The 21,531-nt window shown below is 34.8% G+C and overlaps 1 protein-coding gene across 5 annotated transcripts; it reads left to right on the top strand.

Moving 5' to 3' along the window:
* The first annotated feature begins 14,321 nt into the window (after positions 1-14,321).
* Positions 14,322-20,787, top strand: LOC107870878. 5 transcript variants are annotated; one of them, XM_016717569.2, is made up of 5 exons: positions 14,322-14,380; positions 15,794-15,896; positions 17,078-17,484; positions 20,089-20,208; positions 20,291-20,787. In XM_016717569.2, the coding sequence occupies exons 3-5, from the start codon at positions 17,098-17,100 to the stop codon at positions 20,654-20,656; spliced, it is 873 nt and encodes a 290-aa protein (XP_016573055.1). In that variant the 5' UTR covers positions 14,322-14,380; positions 15,794-15,896; positions 17,078-17,097; the 3' UTR covers positions 20,657-20,787. The 5 variants fall into 5 exon arrangements, 3 of the variants coding, with proteins under 3 accessions (XP_016573055.1, XP_016573056.1, XP_016573053.1); XM_016717570.2 differs by lacking the exon at positions 15,794-15,896 and having other exon boundaries at positions 14,362-14,380; XR_007055811.1 differs by lacking the exons at positions 14,322-14,380; positions 17,078-17,484 and having other exon boundaries at positions 14,415-15,896.
* Positions 20,788-21,531: the final 744 nt, after the last annotated feature.

The following is a 21,531-nucleotide window of genomic DNA, read 5'->3' as shown; positions in this document are numbered from 1 at the left end:
TGACCTTTTAGTTTCTTAAAAGACCTAGCATCCAGTTGGGGGTATCACTTAATTTCGACTCCCCCATTGCTTAGGTGTCTATTATTTAAGTGATAGTCATGTCGCATACGCGATGAGGCAGGTATTTGTAAAGAGTCACTTGTTCGTAAGCGATGATCACTTAAGCAACCCGGTGGTAGCTTTAGCGGTGTTAAATTCCCTATTTTCATAATTTTCACCATTTTTACTACTTGGAGCTTGGTTTTTCATGTTTTTGGATGATTTCTTCTATTTTTAAACTAGGGTAGGCTCCAAAAACATATTTTAATTATTATTTTTTGATTCTTTTCATTTAAATCCTTTTAAAACGGAAATTCAGAGGTTGAATAGAGAAATTTAGGCTCGAAAGGACTAAAATTTGTAATTTTTTGATTGAAACCTCAATTCCAACTCATTATCACTTGGGTTTTCATCTAAAATTTCCTTTAACTATGGGTATTATGTTTTTGTACTATAATTTTGGTTATACCCTTCTTTTCCAAAACCCCATTTCGAGGGTTCATTTTGGCCCCAACTCAAAAGTGGGCAATATGGCTATCATTGATTTTCCTTTAACCCGTAGATTATACATTTGTGCATTTTAATTGATTTTGGGTCTGTTCGTGAGGAAAAATATTTATGGTAAATGCTTTTGGACAAGTTTTCTAAATTGTAGGTAGGTTATGACTTAACTTTCTTCAAACTGGGTTGAGTATTTAATATTGGTATAAAATCATGTTGTGGGTGTGGGTATTGGGTTTTGGTATTATTTTTCTCATTTTATATTCATTTCGGAGATAGGCTTACTTGTCAAGGCTTTTCGCAACAAGTGTCATGATGACCCTTGATTTTTTCGTTGTGAAAATAACATCGAAAGATAGAACACCAGATGAACAACAAAAAAATTTGGGAGTAAGGCTAACTTATAAGCCACCTCTCCAACTGTACGAAGGATATCAAAAGGTACAATATACCTGGGACGAGATTTCTCTTTCTCCCAACCTCATCATACCTTTCATGGGTGATACTCGAAGGATTACTCGGTTTCCAACTCAAAACCTAAAGGCACGAAGTATATGATTTGCATAAACCTTTTGTCTACTCTGAGCGACCCTCGGCCTATTTTAAATCACTCTAACTCTATCCCATGACTCCTGAAGGAAGTCAGTAGCACAGGGTCTAATATAGGAGATCTAGAACCATCCAATTGAAGATCAACAATTCCTACAATATAATGCGTCAAATGGTTCCATCTCGATACTCTAATGGTGGCTATTGTTATACGTAAACTACACCAAGGCCAAAAGGTGCTCCCACTAGCCTCCAAAATCTATAACATAGTCTCGTAGAATATCCTTGAAACCTGAATAGTTCACTTTGACTACCCATTGATTTGATGGTGAAAAGCTATGTAGAGATCTACCTGAGTATCTAACTCCTCCTGAAAATCTCTCCAGGATCTAGAAGTGAACACTGAGCCTCGGTCTGAAATGATAAATATAGGCACTTCATATAGGTAAAATATCTCAGGAACATAGAAACGGGCTAACCTCTCTGCACTGAAGCATATCTAAATAGGAATGAAATATGCTGATCTGGTCAATCGATCTACAATAACACAAATACAGTCGGAACCACAAGAGGTGAAAGGCAAGATACTAACAAAACCATAGTGATCCCCTCCCACTCCTACTCAAGAATGGGTAATCTCTAAATCACTTGATCGGGACTCTGATGTTCAGCCATCACCTGCTGACAACTTAGGCATTGATCTACAAAGTCTTCCATATCTCTCTTATACTGATCCATTAATAGAGCTGCCTCAAATCCTTATACATCTTAGCTTTACCAGAATGAATACAATAGCTAAAGCTGGAGCATCATGCAGTATCAAATGAATCAAGTTCCAACCTTTGAAACACAATCACAACCATCAAATCTCAAAAGACCCTCAGAAGGTATGGTATCCCCCGTGGTCTCACCACTCAACACCTGATAATGGATGATACCAAGCCTTATATCTTTGAATTGATGACTCCAAATCTTCTCAAACCCTAGTAAGAATCCTCTTGGGTTGAAAATGTCCTGTCGCACCATAATGTTGGCTAAGGACTAAATGTCCCACTCCAACAACATCTCAAAAACTAAAATAGAAACCAAGCTACAAATACTCACTGCCTTTCGGCTCAAGGCATCTGCTACAATGTTTGATTTGCCCTTATGGTATAGAATAGAGATATCATAGTTTTTAAGCAACTCCCACTATCTACGTTATTTAGAATTAAGCTCTCTAGGTCATAAGTTGTTGAGGACTACAATGATTGGTGTAGATCTCACAATGCACACCAAATAGATAATACCTCAAAATCTTAAGGGCAAAAATACCTCGGCCAACTAAAAATCATAAGTTAGGTAGTTATGCTCATGCACTTTTAGCTGCCTAGACTCATAAGTAATAACTTGACCCTGTTGTATCAAAACACAACCCAAACAGACTTTAGAATTATCACAATATATAGTGAATCCCTCACCCTCAACAGAAAGAGCCCATATAGGAGCTGAGGTGAGAAATCCCTTCAGCCCTCGAAAGATCAACTCACACTCCTTAGACTACTAGAAGGGAACCTCCTTTCGAGTTAATTTGTTCATTGGTGTTGGATTAGTAGCAAAACCCTCAATGAACCACCTATAGTAACCATCCAACCGATGAAGTTGTGAACCTCAAATGGAGATGTAGGCCTTTACCAATCACGAATAGCCTCTATCTTTGTTGGGTCCACCATAATCCCATCCTTAGACACCATATATACTCAGAATATCACTAACTCGAGCCAAAATTCACACTTTGAGAATTTGACAAAAAGCATATGATCTCAAAAATTTTGGAGAACAATTCTCAAATATTGCATATGCTCCTACCTACTTCCCGAATACACAAGAATGTCACCAATGAACACAATCATGAAGGAATCCAAACATGGCCTTAACACGAAGTTCATCAAATTCGTAAATATTGTTGTGTCATTTATCAACCCTAAAGAAAGAAAGAAATAGGAACTCATAAAGATGATAACAAGTCCTAAAGGCTATCTTTGGGATGTCCTTAACTGATGGTAATCAAACCTCAAGTCAACCTTAAAGAACATTGTTTCTCCATGATATTGGTCACATAAATCATCAATGTGAGGCATAGGATACATATTCTTCACGGGCATATTATTAAGCTGCCTGTAGTTAATACACATATGTAAGGAGCCATCATTCTTCTTTATAAATAAGATAGGAGCACTGCAAGGTGACACACTTTGTCTAATGAAACCTTTACATAGAATATCCTGAAGTTGAGAATTCATCTCCTTAAGCTCAACAAGAGACAAATGGTAAGGTTTCTTAGAAATGGTTAGTGGTCGACTCAAGAAAAATTATAAACTCAATATCACACTCAGGAGGAAGACCAAGCTAATCGATAGAAAAATATCAAATTTATAGGCTATAAAAATAGATTCAAGTGAGGGACTCTCCACAATAACATTACAAATATAAGTGATACAATACTACAAACTCTCAATATAGTCTCCTATCCTAAATAGAAGAAATTATCCACGTTGACTCACAGCTAATAGGTTCCTACCACACAAATAGGGGTATATCTTGCATGGCTAAGTTAACAGTCTTTCCAAAATAATACAATGCTGCATGATAAGAGGATAAACAACCAATGCCCAGAATCACATCAAAACTGTTATGTCTAACACAATAAGATCATCTTAAGTATCAAACTCTCAAATAGACACAACACGTGATCTATAAACCCGATGTACTAATAAAGAATCACCTATGGGAGTAGATACGTATAACACACAAATAAAGAATCCTACGATAACTCTAACTTTAGTGTATAATAAGTAGATTCATATGAATAAGAGGATCCTGGATAAAATAAAGCAAAATATTATTGATGGCATACTGAAATAGTAATTGTAATGATAGCATATGAAGACTCTGCCTTGGGTCTACTAGGTGCGACATACAAATGACCTCACCTGCCACCTGGTTGGGTGTCTAATTGATCTTCTATCTTACCTGCCTGACGACCTCTATGAGCACCCTAAGGACCACTTGGCGACCGCATACCACTACTAGATGGAGGTGAGAAACATAATTGATGAAATACTATATGTTGTCGGAACAACTTCCTCACGTTTGAGATAATTTTTAGAGAAATGGCCAATTTCCCCACAACCATTATATGCCCCAGGTTCTGTACTGAACTCAAAATATATAGATGACCCAAGAAAACCACCTCGACTAGAATACACAAAATATAAACCTCTCAGAAGGAAACTATTACTTTGACAAAGAAGATTACTGTAGCTAGATTGGCCTTCATTGATAATATAAAGTGTAACATTAATGGGGCTACTAGGATGACCCTAATGCTGATAAGGCTGATGCAAAGGGTAACTATTTTGAGAACCACTACCTCTGAACTATGAGCCACTTTGGCTCCTACTTTTTATGATATCGCAACCTCTTATCGCTACCCCATCGGGCCTCGCTATACATCTCCTCTATTTTCTATTATGATTAGACTATAATACAAAAGACCTGCCATCCACAACCAAACTTTGCATAGCCATGATAAGATGAAGTCATAATCCCCAAACAAACCACCAAACCCACTTATACTTAGTTGTCAAGATAGATGTAACATGCATAAACAACTCATGGAATTGATCCTCATACTCAGCCACATGCATAGAACCCTACTCTAATCTCATGAATTATTCTCTTAGACAATCTTTATGGTTGCAAAGAATATACTTCTCTAAGAAGACCTTAAAGAATTAAGTCCATGCAAAAGAAGGAGATACCGCTACCTTGGAATCAAGATAACCTCTCAAATAGTGTCAAGCTACCAAATCCAACTAAAAAGTTGTGTAATCCAGAATAGGACTCTTAACTAGGTCAAAATTATGGACCCTATCCTCGCAAGCAACCATGAAATCACAACCTTCGTTGCCCAATGAGCTAATAAACCTAACTAGGGCAAATTGCTAGAATTTATCCAGGATATTCTAATCCTTAATAGATATAGTAGGTTAGGAAACTACCAACTGAGCAACTGCCGGTGCAAGAGAAACCTTAAATCTAGGAGCTATAATTATATGTTGCGCCCTAGCCTCAATACCACTCTCATTAATAGACTGCACACCATTAGATGGTGCACCACCAATTAATACCAAGAGCTAAACCAATGCATACCTGAGTAGTGACAATGACATAATCCCTGGTGGAGCCTTGCCTAGGCCTTGGACCACCATTAGTCAGTGTGGAGAAATCTCTAGTACAGGAGATAGAATTGGGTCTTGTTAAGTCATTCTATCTTGCTCTTTAGCCAGTGCTGTATCTCCTAGATGTCCTCAACCTCTAGGTTATTCACAGTCTTGGGGTCCTCGTCTCATATAGTAGTAGCACGCGTCCTTGTCATTTTTAATATGTAAAACCAAATGAATCTTTTGAAACCAAATCAGACACATAGCGCAAAATGAGTGAAAGAAGTGAAGTTCTTCTCTGAATGTCCTATAGCCTCTTGAATATAAGAAATAGATGTCATCATTCTGATTTTTAGGACTCTACGAGTCACTTGCTCCTATACCAACAATATTGGTGAACTAAGATCTTTTAGACAAATTTGTCATAACCCAATTTATGAGTCAGGATGCACTAATAGAGATGCCAAATTTTATTTCAAACCTATAAGCAATAGGCTAATTTTGTAGAAATGGCATAAATGATAGAAAACTTCAAGTAAAGGAATTACAAGCCACAAATCTTAGGATAATAATGTAAAGGAAAAGAAATAAGGAGAAATAAGAATATCCATGACTTAGTAATATTGGTACAAGAGCCTCAAATCCCAAGGAAAACAAGTACTATCAAGTCAATATACAGTTGTCTCAAAAGTTGAAAGACTAGAAAAAATTAAAGAAGGAGAAAAGGTCAACTCTGGTTTTGAGAGCTCAGCCTATCTCTAAACTTTTACAAGCATATATCTTGTTATCAACAATGGTAGGTAGTTCTCGTATCTATACCAAAAATGTACAAGATGTACTATGAGTACCAAAGCTATAGATAATCATATGCATCATCGATCTGCTCAACTAAATCATAATATAAATATAATAAAATGCGATATAAGTAATGCCAAGTCAAGGGGAGAGTTCAAACCTAGAATATCACTTCAAATACTAAAAATAAACAATAGTGATATAATAATAAAGGAAAAGAATAGCTATCTCTATATAACGGGCCTCTATAAGCTAGAAAGTATGAATAAAGTAACTAATCCAATGTGCGCTCCCATAAGTCCAGAGGGTGAAATCAAGGAGGAATAACAATTAGAATTATACAACTTAACCATATTTCAAAATCTTAACTGTTAAATATTCCATATCGTGGAACAATAGGCTCAAACTGGTTCTATAACTGTCATAATCAATACCTCATTGTCGTACATGAATAGGAACTCATATCATAATTTTTTGTAATTGAGCTGAAACTCATATTATTATTTGCTAAACATGAACCTGATTTCATATCATAGATAATGCCACAATCGAACCAATCTTAATATCATAAATTTCCAGATTCAAACTAGAACTCATATCATGACCCAAGTATCAATCTATAATAAAGAATCATGATTCTAAACCTCCTGGGCTCAAGAATGTAATTTAGAATATTGTGCAAGGATTATAGGTCCTACAAGGAGTTTATATCAATCTTGGCCTAAGGTGGGCTACGGGGACCTACTTCTATCTCCTAAATTTATTCTGAGGTAAATTCTACCCTGAACTAGGATAAGGTGCCTAATTTTGCTACTAGATATTAAATAAGACACAATTTAGTCCTAAGATAATAAATCTACCTAAAAATGAGTAATGAAGTCAGTTATGCCTAATTACTATTCCTTATTTGACTAAAAGATCCAAATCACACAAAATATACCTCCAAGTCCTAACTCTCATCCCAAAGCTAGAATAATATCATACTCATATTATAATTAAGGTCAATCTAAGAGAAAGTTAAACGTAGCCTACTGGATGCCAAAGAAACCCAATGAAATCTGCTAAATTGATATTTTCTCCTTTTGAGAAGCTTCAAATCTATGATATACTATAACAATGGTAATCTATTAATCAATATGAGAACAATAGTATCCCTATTGAATTTGTATGATTTGGGTCCAAAATCACATAAAAATCTTATGTGGGGTTCGATTGCGGAATCACACTTTTAAAATCGTCAATGCATCCCTCGATGCTAAAGGTTCATTGACCCTCAAGAATGGGTAAATTCTATGCTCAAATAACACTAAAATAAAACCAAAATAATCTAGGGGTTTTCGTAATAAATTGAGTGATCAACCAAGAATTTAATGAAAACTTACCAAGATTTCAAAGGAGAAATCAGTAATCCGATCTCATAACTACTCCACAATCCCTCAATAATTTTCTCTAAATTTCCCACACTCTCTAGGATTATAATGTTTGGTGCTTGTGAGAAAAATAGGATAAAATTTGGGTAATTAGGCATTTAATGGCCTCCTAGATGCTGCTTAAGCACCCACTTGACTATATAAGCAATCAACGCTATAGCGTCTCGGTACCACTAAAGCGGCATCTACTGAGGCCTTACATACTGCTAAAACAACTAATTGGGAAAACCAAGGGTGCTAAATAGACTTGTATAACTCCTCGAATCTGTACCCCGGACGCCACATGATGCTCATAATCCCGAAGGACCACAAGCTAACCCATGAATGGTACCTATTGTAATAACTGAATAGTAATACTGTAATTATACAGAAAATAGGTGAAAACATGCCATAAGGTTCAAATCTGAAATAAATATTGAAACTAAACATCTATCTGAAAATACTCTAGTTTGAAAAACCTTTTATGTCTGAACAAGGAGTTGATAAGATAAGTCCCCAACTAACTTTGACTACTAAAATAAACTGAGTACTAAGATACTGTAATAGTAAATTTATCCTCGAACAATGAGGACTCACTACTAGTCTGCTGCTGATGGATCAAGCTGATAAGTATGATTGGGAGCCCGTGCGTTTGAACCTATGATATAAGAAAATTATATCGTAAAAGAAAGGTATGTGTCAGTAATTTGAATATATTAGTATGCTAAGCGAGGTAGGATGAGATGCATGGATTCATATGCATAAACAATACTGACTAAAATAACATGAGTATAACTAAATGAGAGTACATGTATGAATACGTAAACTATAACTGAGGTCATGATAACACTAGATATTGAGTTCTGAATTACTGATTTACTGATATCTGAGTTTACTGATACTGTATTACTGTTAACTGGGTGACTGCGTATGACAGTCCTGATTCTGTGGAACTATTTTGAGTTCCTTACTGAACTAAATGACTATGTCTGACAGTCCTAATTTCTGTAGAATTGAACTAAGTTCTATTATAAAGACTAAAACTGAGACTGTGGGAGATAATCATCTAACTGACATTCCACTTTCTAAATAGATTGGGGTCCAATGTAGAACCCAGTTGTAAGGGTGTCAGTATTGTACCACGAGTAAAGACAATTGTGAGTTAACCCTCTCTGACAGAAAGCTCTTTCATCAACCCTCGCTGGCAGGAAAACTCGAATGAGATGTATCAACCCTTGTTTGAACGAAAGATATCTCAACGTATGCTGGCTATGAAGTTCCGTAACACAGGTATTGCAACTAAGGGTCAAACCCTCTGCTGGCAGGAATGCCCCCATCCCTGGGTTCTCTAGGTGCTGAATCCTACTCCCAACTAAATAGACACTGAATTGATTCCTAGTTAACACTAGGCTTGACTAAACTGTTATTGATTATACTGTCTAACTGAACTTAATTGAGTTCATAGAAGTTCATTGACTGATGGAATACTACTAAATTTTATTAACTGACTAAATTTACTGAGGTTTGAACTGAATTCTAAATTGGACTGGATTGATACAGAGTTTACTGAGTTTTTCCTGAGTTTTATAACTGACTGAGAGTACTACTAATCTTAACATGACTGAGATTATTCTATAACTGACATTGGATCTAGGTAAACAACTAAATTGTCGGGTATTAAATACCCCAGGACTCAATAGCATGAAAAGTAAATCACTGCATGAATTTAGTAGCATAATGGTACTAGCTTGCTAATAATACATTCACTTAGACATCTTTGGTCAAAAACTTGTTATACATGAGCTTATGCATGATTCAAATCACACAATAACATGTTATGCTTGGACTAGTCTAATCACATAAGCATTTTGACAAACACTTGGTGAACATGGGTATTTCACATATCAATAAACATGTAGTAATATCATAGATTCTACATTCAACTTGTAAATCAAGAGTTTGACATGTAGTTCACAAATCAATTCACAATTACACTAGTTTGCATGAAACTTGCGACAAATTGTGGAATTAGATCACCATTAACATCATAATCATTAATACATTCAAGATCCAACATGAAATCCATGAAATCAATTAACATGTATTTAGAAAGAGTTTCTTGAACTCCAAAGGTGGAAGGAAACCCTTAGATGAACACTTCACATACCTTGGTATTCAAATTTGTGAAGAATGATAGAGTATTCTTGAAGGCTGAATGTTGAATTGGAGATCCTAGGGTTTGCTTCTTGAGAAATTTTCAGAAAGATGAATGGATTTTTTCTTTAAAGAGGCTTAATTTCATGTTTTGGGGGTTGACATAAGGTAGGAAAAGACTCAATTACCCTTGAGGATAGGGCTTTTTAATGACTAAAAATTGATTTAGCGACGCGTCGCGTCATTGATATCGATGTGATTGCCAACATAGCGTTGAGTCCGCATTGGTTCTCTGGAATTTACATTGGGAGCTAGGGAAAAATACTCATTGACGCGATAGATGATGCGACGCGTTGAGATCGCATCGATCCATTTGTTTGAGCTTTCAAATATGTTTCAAACGATGTTCAAAAAATCTAAAACTTATTCGAGAATGCCTACTGATATTCCTAATCTTAAATTAACCTAAAAATCGATATTTAAATGTCATAAAGGTCGTGAAAAAGGATCACCAACTTACGAAAGCTAAAATAACTCTAAGTATAAACACTTAGCTAAATTTTTCAAAGTTTGGGACCCCTTACTAGCTTTTACAAGACTGAATCAAGCTTAGGATTTTGCGGGGTCTTGTAATAACTCCCCCTTGGAACATTCATCCTCAAATGAGACTAACTAAGCGAGGAATATTGATAGACTGAATTTAGATACTGGATATGCATAAATGCAACATGATTTCATAACTGACACTACTGATATGCTATAATTTCTTACTAAATATGGATATCTGATGTATAAGTACATAGCTGATCATGATTCATAAAGGCATGACTGGGATTGCTAATAAGCTGAGTTTCATATGATAAACATGCATATTTGATATATGAAGTCACAACTGAATATGGAATGGTAACTGGTACCAAGTCTATAAAGGAAAATCTGAGTATGGAACTGAGTAAGTTCAATGAAAAACTATTACCTTAGGCTGAGTCTGAGTTTGCGGGGAAGAGGTAAGGATACTTAGTTCATATATCAGTTTCTTCTTCTCAAGTAGCTCCCTTAACAGACTGATTCCACCAAAGAACTTTGACTAGAATGACCTCTTTATTCCTCAGTCTGTGAATCTGATAATCAAAGATTTTGACTAGAATATTCTCATAAGAGAGATTGTTCAGAACGTCTATACTCCCTACAGGGACTACAACTACTAGGTCACCTATGAATTTCCTTATCAAGGAGACATGGAACACTGGATGGATTGAAGCTAAGTCTGAAGGCAACACAAGCTCGTAAGTTACCTTTTCGAGATAGTTGAGAATTCTGTAAGGACCGATATATCGGGGACTAAGTTTTCCCTTCTTGCCAAACCTCTTCACTCCTTTCATAAGAGAGATCTTCAAATACACATAATCACTAATCTCAAACTTAATATCCTTTCTACGTACATCTGTGTACGATTTTTTCAGCTTTGAGCTGTCTTAAGCCTTTCCCTGATCAACTAAACTTTTTCTAAGGTATCAAATTCCAAGTTAGGCCCTAACACTGTGGCCTTACCCACTTCAAACCAACCAATAGGAGATCCACATCTCCTTCTATAGAGCACCTCAAATGGAGCCATCTGAATGCTGGAATGATAGTTGTTTTTAGATGCGAACTCAATCAAAGGCAAGTGGTCATCCCAACTACCTTTAAAGTCTATCGCACATGCTCACAGCATATCCTCTAAAGTCTGAGTGGTACTTTCTACTTGACCATCTATATGAGGGTGGAAGGTTGTACTGAGGTGGACTTAGGTACCAAGACCCTTTTGGAACGCCTTCCAGAAATGAGAGGTGAACTACGTATCTTTATTATAGATTATAGATTTCAAAACTCCGTACAATCTGACCAACTTTCTGACATTGAGTTTGGCATGGTCCTCAGCTAAATAAGAGGTATGAAATGGTAAGAAATAAGCTGATTTGGCTATCCTATCTACAATGACCCAAATTGAATCGTGCTGACGATGAGTATGAGGCAAACACATTATAAAATTCATGTTCACCTCCTCCCACTTCCAAATGGGAATACTGAACTTCTGCATAGACCCAATAGGTTTTTGATGCTTAATCTTAACCTGCTGACACGTAGAGAACTTAAATACAAACTCTGCGATATATCTCTTCGTCTAACTCCATAAATAGATATCCCATAAATCATAATACATCTTAGTGGCCCCTGGATGAATAAAGTAATGTGTGCCATGCGCTTCTGCAAGAATATGCTTTCTTAGGTCATCTACAACTGGCACACATAGCCGACTCTAACAACATAATACACCATATCCCCCTTGGGAGAAAACCTGTATCTTATAATCTCTGACTGATTCTTTCAACTTAACTAGGCTAGGATCCCTATCCTACTTTTCCTTTACTTGGGAAACTAGGGATGATTTTAAACTACTCTACGCCCATTCTGCTAAATTGACTAAGCGGACACCTAGTCGGTCAAGCTGAAGAACTTTCTGAGCTAAATTCTTCTTACCATCATCCACGTAAGCAACACTACCCATATACATCCTACTTAGAGCATCAGCTACTACATTGGTTTTACCCGGATGATATAGGATGCTCATGTCATAGTCCTTCAACAACTCCATCCACCTTCTCTGATGGAGGTTTAGGTCTTTCTGAGAGAATACATACTGTAGGATCATATAGTCAGTGAACACATCAACGTGCACTCCATACAAATAGTGCCTCTAAATCCTTAAGGAAAATACTACTGCTGCTAACTCAAGATCATGAGTTGGATAGTTTTTTTCATGGGGCTTAAGCTGTCTAGAGGCGTAGTCTATGACTTTACCTCTCTGAATCAAAACACACCCCATACCAACCCTAGAAGCATCACAATATACCACAAATTTATCTGAACCATTTGGTAGAGTCAAAACTGGGCCTATAGTGAGTCGAGTGTTCAACTCCTAAAAACTCTTCCCACAAGATTCTTACCACTGGAATTTGACTTTCTTCTGAGTCAATCTAGACATTGGCAATGCAATAGACAAAAATCCCTCAACAAATTGTCGGTAATAGTCAACCAAACCCAAGAAACTTTGGATATCTGATGGAGAGATGGGTCTGGGCCAGTTTCTCACCGCTTCGGTCTTTTAGGGATCAACCTAATGCCATCACCAGAAATGATATAGCCGAGGAAAGCTACTGACCTTAGCCAAAGTTCCCACTTACTGAATTTGGCGAATAACTGATGGTTTTGGAGAGTTTGCAATACTATTTTGAGATGGTCTGTATGATCACGCTCACGGAGGAAGTAGAAAAGGATGTCATTTATGAAGACTATGATGAATATGTCCAAGTACTACTTGAACACATGGTTCATCAAGTCCATGAAAGCTGCTGGGGTATTGGTAAGACCAAAGGACATGACTAAGAATTTGAAGTGACCATACCGAGTTTTGAAAGTTATTTTTGGAATGGCACATTCTCTGACTCTGAGCTGATAATAGCCTGATCTGAGGTCTATTATAGAAAAGTAACTGGCAACCTGAAGTTGGTCAAATAAGTCATCAATTCTGGAAAGTAGATACTTGTTCTTGACCGTAACTTTATTTAGCTGACGGTACTCTATACACATTCTGAGGGAACTATCTTTCTTATGCACGAATAGAACTGGTGCGCCCCACGGGGACATACTGGGTCTGATGAATCCCTTATCTAGGATATCTTTCAACTGTTCTTTTAATTCTCTGAGTTCTGCAAGTGCTATTCTGTATGACAGAATAGATATAGGCTGAGTGTCTGTAAAAAGGTCTATTCCGAAGTTGATTTCCCATTCCACTACCAGAAATTCGCTATTTTTCGACCAAAAATTCCAACTAAAAAAACTTAGTCGTAAATTTCTGACTATTTCAGTCGGATTATTTACTTTTTTATTATTTTATTTTATAAAATATTTCCCCGATACTATTTATGACTACAATAGTCAGAATATTTGGCGGTAAATTCCTGAAAATATATATTTCAACTGTTGTAGTCGAAAATATAAATAATTAAATAAATACATTAATAAATATATAATTAAACCCTTCTATAGAAATTAAATAATTATTTAAGTAAATTATTACCAATTATTTTCTGACTACTGTAGTCGAAAATATAAATAATTAAATAAATAAATTATTAAATATAAATTTTTGACCACTTTAGTCGGAATACTAAAGCTAAATAAATATATGACTAAATATATATATAATCATACCCTTATACAAAAATTAAATAATTATTTCAATAAATTATTACCAATATATTTTCGACCACTGTAGTTGAAAATATAAATAATCAAATAAGTAAATTATTAAATATATATTTTCGACCACTATAGTCGGAAATATAGATAATAAAATAAATAAATTATTAAATATTTATTTTTAAACACTATAGTCAGAAATACTAATAGCTAAATAAATATATGACTAGATATATAATCATACCTTATAGAAAAATTAAATAACTATCTAAATAAATTATTATCAATATATTTTCGACTGTGTTAGTCAGAAATATAAATAATCAAATAAGTAAATAATTAAATATATTTCTGACTATTATAGTTGAAAATATAAATAATAAAATATACAAATTATTAAATATTATTTCTGACGACGGCCAAGGCCAAGCGAATTTCTCTCTTGAATTTCTGTGTTCTGGTTTGGATTCCGATTTTATGTTTACGGTACATTTGAAATTTAGCTTGATTTTAGGTATATACACATGCTCTATTCGTATAACTTTAGCATTATGGTTCATAGTAACATTATGTATAGTTGAAACTTGAAGGTAGATCAATGTTGTTTATCGAGTTTATAGTGTGAATTAGTTGCTTTGTTTCAGAATATTTGATACAACTCTGTTTAACATATTCAGGCCAATTGTAATATAATTGATGCGTTAAAAATGTATATGTAATGCTTAAATCATTTTTATATGAGGAGAATTCTAGCTTACCAGCTTAGGTATGATTCAATTTCAATTTAAGTTCAAGTGGATACATGTGATGGTGTAGCTTCTGCTGATCAATGAAATCTTGTTTACTTGATTAAAAATAAAATAATTTTTTTTAAAAAAAAAAGTGGTGTAACATCTGTAGTTATGATTGTGCGCAAATTGACTTGCCGTTATCGGTATTTTTCAGCTTGCTGGATGAGTATCTATGTCATTTGTATTGTACATTCTGGTATGATGAATGGATGGAAAATAGCTTTGTCATTACCATTCCTAATATGTATTAGAGACCCCTACCTGATAGTTTTGTTATTACCAGATGAATATCTGGTTCACATGTGTTATACCTTCTACGGTAATGGTTATATGGAAATTGATTTGATGTTATTAGTTTCTGATGTGTATTTCGGTCCCTTTGCCTATTATATTATTATTATTACAGTAGCATGTTTCATCTGGTTGGATGAGTATCTGTGTTCATATATGTGGTACATTCTTCACTGATGATTGTATGGGAAATTGATTTGTTGTTATCATTTCCTAATATATGTTGCACTTCCTTGCTGAATTCCGAAACTACCAGAGTAACTTTTACCTTCACCTGACCAGATTAGTATGTGCATATTCTTTGTACCTTGGGAAATTATGATTATACCAAGGGTTTAGTCAATTTCTAATGTGTATTGCACGCACTTTGACTAGTAATGGTATATCTGGAGCAAACTTTCATCTGCCGAGATTAGTATGTAGCTCATGTCTATTGTAAATCTGCTGTGATGATTGTGCTTTTTGATCTCGCAAAATATGTACTTGTTACCTTTTAAAGTAAATGAATTTGGAGCTTTATTTTTTTGTGTGGATAAAGTAATTGATAAGTATTTAACTTACAAAAATAACAATTGATAGCTAGTCTTTGGTAGATAGAGAATAGAGTATAAAGGAATTGAATTACTTCTGAGCATTTGGTTGGAACACTTCCTCTGTATTTTTCTGTTTTTTGGGATAAATCCTCTGTAGGTTATATATGACACCATATGAAAGAATATGGAGTTTAAGATATTAGATTATCAGTTATATTTTCTATGTAGTATCAAAACAAATATTAAAATGTTGAAATCCTGGGATTTTACATAAACTTGTTCAGAGAGACAAAGAAGTGGAGATCAGGATATTATGTTGGGGAACTGGAAATACTTTATAAGTTGAGTACAAGAGGACTGGGTTGGAAGACCTTTCATTGAGAAAAGGTATGACTTTGATATATAAACTATGTAGAAGACGAAATCTCTGGATCTCAATGGTTTCATCATAGACTTTTTGTTGAAGATGTTGACGTATCATTTATTTTTATGAAGTAATATTGTTAGAAGGCATTAAGAAGATTCAAATAGAACATAGTGACAAAAGGTTGATTTGCTAGCTTCATTATTTATGTTATGCCAAACAATCACTTTAATCTTACTTTACTAACGGTGTAGCATTTCAGTATGCTACATTTGTATGACAGGAAAAAATGTGGATCACAGAGATTAGGTAATGCTTGTCAAATTGTTACTCTCTGAGTGGAGGACAGTATATATAGGAAGTGGCGTTAACATACTGACAAAGAGTAGAATTAAGAAAAGTTCATAGCCCTGCTTTCTTTTGCTTGTAAAGGAGTCAGTGGATATGTCCTACCCTTTGTAGCCAATATACCAGGGACAGACTTTAAAGCTTCACCTGATTCACAATAACTTTTGGTGTAAAGGGCCTCAACTTTTTACAAAGTAGTATAGAATAGTACTTTTGAGGGATGTGCAGTGTTGTGCAAATTATCTTGTCACTGAACTTGCTGTAGCTCAAGGAACTGGAATTTGATATTATAGGTTAACCATATACAGATTTTTTGTGTCAGTTTAATGTCTTAGATTTAAAAACTGCATTGCAAAATATAAAGTTAAGGGAAGGGGAGGTATCCAGTCATCACAACCATTTTCTTCTCGTTGTCATGTTATCTTTCCTCCCTTGTAAAGTACTTTGTTATGTTTTGTTCTACCATGTGTATGTGAGTTTGGCAAAGCATAGCTACTCTAAAATCCGGATAAAAGAGGAGGTTTGAAGTAGGCTACCCATATGAAAGTAGTCTTAACTATGTTGAATCCTTGAAAACTAGGATATAGAGGATTTCATAAAGCGTACCCAACTAATTTGGGATTTAAGGACAGTTGATTGATTTTCATGTTTTCTTTGTCCAAAAACCTTATAACTATGTATGTGGCAATATATTTCTTTGTCCAAAAACCACAGTAATGCCGGTAGCACCATCATTGTCCTTTTATTTCAAGTGTCCTTCTATTTCGTAGAACTCCCGGCCTAATTGTTTAAAGTATATATCTGCCTACCTCGTAACAAACATGACTATTCTTAAATTTGGTTCCTTCTATTTCAGGTGGCTAGTAAAGAAAATCAATGGCATCTAAAGGTAATGTTAATGGACGACGTAAGAAAAGTAATAAAGGACCTGATAATCTTCCTACAGGTCAATATACACTACCACCACCACTACATGTTACCACAACTCTTCATCCAGCTACTACAAATATTCCTCCCCCTTTTAGATCAACTATGTTACTACCAAATGCATTTTTCATGCCTCCACCGTCTGACCAGTTCCACACCTCTTTATCCCAAAATAGTCTGCATAGTAGCTCTTCATCTGTTCCTTCGACATCATCCGTACCAAGTATTTCTGGATTGAGAGTTAGAGTTCCTAACACACCAACATTGCCATCCATTTATAGTGCTACAACGCCTAATGCTACAGCAGTTGCTTCTCAAAATTTGCAATTTAAAGAGGTATTAGAATATGACAATGTTGGGAGGCTACGAATTGCCCCTTATTGTGATGGCTAAGTAACCCTTAAAATTTTCCTTAATTTTTAAAAGCTAAGATGATGGTTTAATATAATTTTATTGCAGGTTCTCCAGCATTTGCCACCGGGCATATGGTTATAGAAGCAATTAAACCATTTTTCAAAAAACCGTGGAATAGTTGGTTAGAGATTCCATGGGAAATTAAAATTGTCATGTTGGAGATAGTTTATGGTATAAGCAGTTTTATAAGCTATGAATCTCATTGCCTAAAGATAGTTTTTCCATTTTATCCATCAACTCATTTTATGGCTTTATATTAAAATATTTTACATACAAAGTGTTCATGGAGTAATTGTCATGCTAATGAAATAGACCGCATTTTTCGGTTGAAAACAACTTTACAGATCAAAGAACACTTGTATGAGGCCCGGAGGAAATTGGTAAAACCTGGTTGGTTGAATGATGAAGTGTGGACTCAGTTCTAGATATTATAGGATCGAGCTTCTAAAACGGGTGGCTCGCGCCACACCGGAGGTTCGATGAGTTTCCTACCTACCAATGCAGACTCGTTCTATTCTTGTCCAACCCTTTTTTCCATTTACACGTGATACTTTGAGTAAATAATTTGTTGTTATTGTCGAATTTGTGTCTTCTGTAGCTGCAATTAAGCTAACTAGAAGTCTAAATTTAGTTTTTATTAATACCCTACAGATTAAGCATTTAACTATAAAGTTTGAACTCTGATAATGCATAGTGCTTACTAGTCGAGTTTCTTGTTTCTTTTGGCTGATAAAGTTTCCCAATTAACCTAACTAGAAGTCTTTAAACATTAGATAAATAGGGCATACGGGGCTTTCGTACTGGAAGTCTTTAACAGTAACTGGAATTCTTTAACTAGAAGAGTCTCATTCCACATGCAAAAACAATGCAGGTAGTAGCAAATAGTTCATCACAAAAGATTTCCTGAGTTCATTTACTCACCCTTATCTAAACGAAGCTACTGTGTCCTCATCCTGCTAGTTTTTGCGGCCCTCACTTGCGATAAATATGGATGGGCCTAAGAAACAAGACAGAGAAAGCAGTTAGTAGGTTTCCCAACAAAGCCACATGATGAATAAAAGATGTTAAACACGCAAATATACGGTGTACAGTACTCTAGTTGTGCAAAATAAACCAGATACATACATAATGAAGTAGATAGACTCCAGCAAAAATACAGATGAAAATACTATAACAATGTAAATAACATAGCCAAGATCAGAAAGAGAAAGTAATAAGCACACTTCACAATCACCAGCTTGCTTCTAACAATATTTTAAAACAAATAACTCAAGTCAGTTGCGCCTCTTCTACTCACTCCTCCTCACTGATCTTTTTCATGGATCTCATTTATATTCCTTATATTTTGGTTTTAGTAAAGTATGTTATAAGCTGACATCCTTTTTTGGTCTGAACATTCTAGCATGTTTGCTCTACAAAAGAAGTTGCGTAAAAGGAACTAAAAGTATCTGAAAAGTAATAAAAATAAAAAATATTTGCCTCTACAGTTTCTTGTTCACTGCATAGTGTTATTTAATACCAAGTATTGTAAGAATTTCTGATAGTGAACTGTATCTACATACATCTCTATGTGATTTTATTGAACTGTATCTCATATTCTCATCATGATGTTCAACCAAAGACCACTTAATTTTCAAATAAAGTAGAGAGAGTTCTTATCGAGCATGTCAATGAGTCGAGATGTGAGTTCAATTTATGTTATGTCTAGTCTAAGTACGTATCTATGCTATTACGTTAGAGCTAAACTTATTCTGATCTAGTGTACGCCCACTCATGTTTGTTCGTGCTTACTCATAAAGTTGGGATCTCCAGAAAGTTTACTGTCTTCTCCTCTCCTGCTTCAGTTTGAGGTGATAGGTAAAGATACTGAATTTGATTCATCCATAGCTATTATGAGTACTGGAAAGACAATGCTACTATAGTGGTACACTAGCACATATTTTCACACATTAATGCTCCAGAGGAATGATTGATCTGTCGAAATAATTTTTACTATGCATTGGGTTAAGTCTCTGAACATTGGTTAATGCTTAATAGACCATTGAAAAAACTGGTTGTCGTTGTTGGCTATTGCTGGATGATGTTTATCAACTTCGATAGGTACTGCTGCTATCATGTCATGCGTAGGGTACACAATGAGTAAGCAATCATTTATTTCAGTATTAATTAGCTTTCACATTCCATAGGATGACGATGATTGACATATGACATCTTTACTATTGTTAGTATGGTTGAAATTGTACTAACCTATTTGCAAATTAAGGTATATTATGTATAAAGTAAGACTTAACTTCATGACAAAAGAGAACAACAACAAGAGTACAGTATGTTTAGCAACACTTCGTTGTTTCTGCATTGGCTGCATGATTAGGTCACTTTCCATTTGTATATGAATGCTTGTGATGATGAGAGTTATGATAAATTTTCCACGTTCTTTAAGTCCGGACAGTGTGGATGGTATTGATATGTCCTTAATAGATGAACTTTTACAGTAGCATTGACCTGTATATGGGTAAAATTTTGCAGAAATTCTTAAATGGGGGAGTAGATGTACCTCTTCCTAAGTCCTGTGAAGAGACACATAAGAAGAAAAAGCCGGACGATACAAGAAAAGAATGGGTTGAACTGCGTGCTAAGGATGCATATGTAAGATAATAAAATTTATATATATTATTTTCTTATTATTCAACTTAGCTTGTTTACATAATGACAATTATTTTTCTTTCAGGAAGGATTTCAAAAAAGCATTGAAGATTGGCGTCAAACTCAACCTACTTCAGAGGATGGTACCATGGTCCAACCACCGCCTGCTGATATGACTAGAATATGGACAACTGTGGTAGGTGGTCTAAAGAAGGATAAAACCTACGGGCTTGGAGTTAACCCATCCTCGAGTAGTTCTTCCCTAATGTTGCCGGACTCTGCTTCTATTTCACAAAATACGGAAGAAATGGAAGCGATGAGAACAAAAATTGAAGAGTTGACGCAACACTGTGCAGTTAGTGATGCCAAATTTGCCAAGTTTGAGGTGTTATTCAAGAAGCATATGCAGCAAGCATTTGAGGATAGGGAAGATAGTGAATCAGATGCTTAGATTATATTGTAGTGGTTGGTTTTTGTTTATCATTGTGACATTTAGACTTAAATAATTACAATTGGTGTTTGTTTTGAATTGTGACGTTTACACTTGTCTTGAAATGCTTAAACTATTTGATTCCGCTATTTGTTTTGGATGTCTCAAAGTGGTTGAATTTTTAAGTTTTGGTTTTATTTGTAATTTTTATATTCTAGTTGAACAGGAGAGGGTATTTCGACTACAATGATTGGGAATAATTTATTTATTAAATAATTTTTTATCATATTTCTGACAATAGTGATCGCAAATAATTTATATATTAAATAATTATTTATTAATCTTCCGACTACATTAGTTAGAATATTAATAAATAATTATTTAATATATACATTATTTCCGACTACTGATTATTAAATAATTATTTAATATATAAATTATTTTCGACAACAGTAGTCGGAAATAATGTATATATTAAATAATTATTTATTAATCTTCCGACCACTGTACTCAGAACGTTTTGAATTTATTGAATAATTATTAATTAATATTTCGACTAACGTAGTCGGAATTTTTTTTATTAAATAATTTTTAATAAATATTTCGACTACTGTGATCGAAAAAATTTTATTTATTAAGTAATTATTTTTAATTCTTAACTTAAAATTTCCTATTGTAGTAGTTGAAAAATTTTGACAGATGTGGTCGAAAATATTTTTTCGACAAGGTTTTTTTCAACTACCACTAAATAGTCGGAATGTGGTTGAAAATACCATATTTTTCGACTACATTCTGACTATATTTGCTGTGGGAAAATATCAAATTTATGGTAGTGTTCGGGAGGGACTCCGAGAAGATCTTCGGGAAACACATCCGGGAATTCACATACTACTGAT

Source organism: Capsicum annuum, chromosome 5 (genome assembly GCF_002878395.1).
Source record: "Capsicum annuum cultivar UCD-10X-F1 chromosome 5, UCD10Xv1.1, whole genome shotgun sequence".
In the NCBI taxonomy this organism is placed as follows: domain Eukaryota; kingdom Viridiplantae; phylum Streptophyta; class Magnoliopsida; order Solanales; family Solanaceae; genus Capsicum; species Capsicum annuum.
The sequence above is the reverse complement of the archived record's forward strand: the minus strand, read 5'-3'. Positions and strand labels throughout refer to the sequence as shown.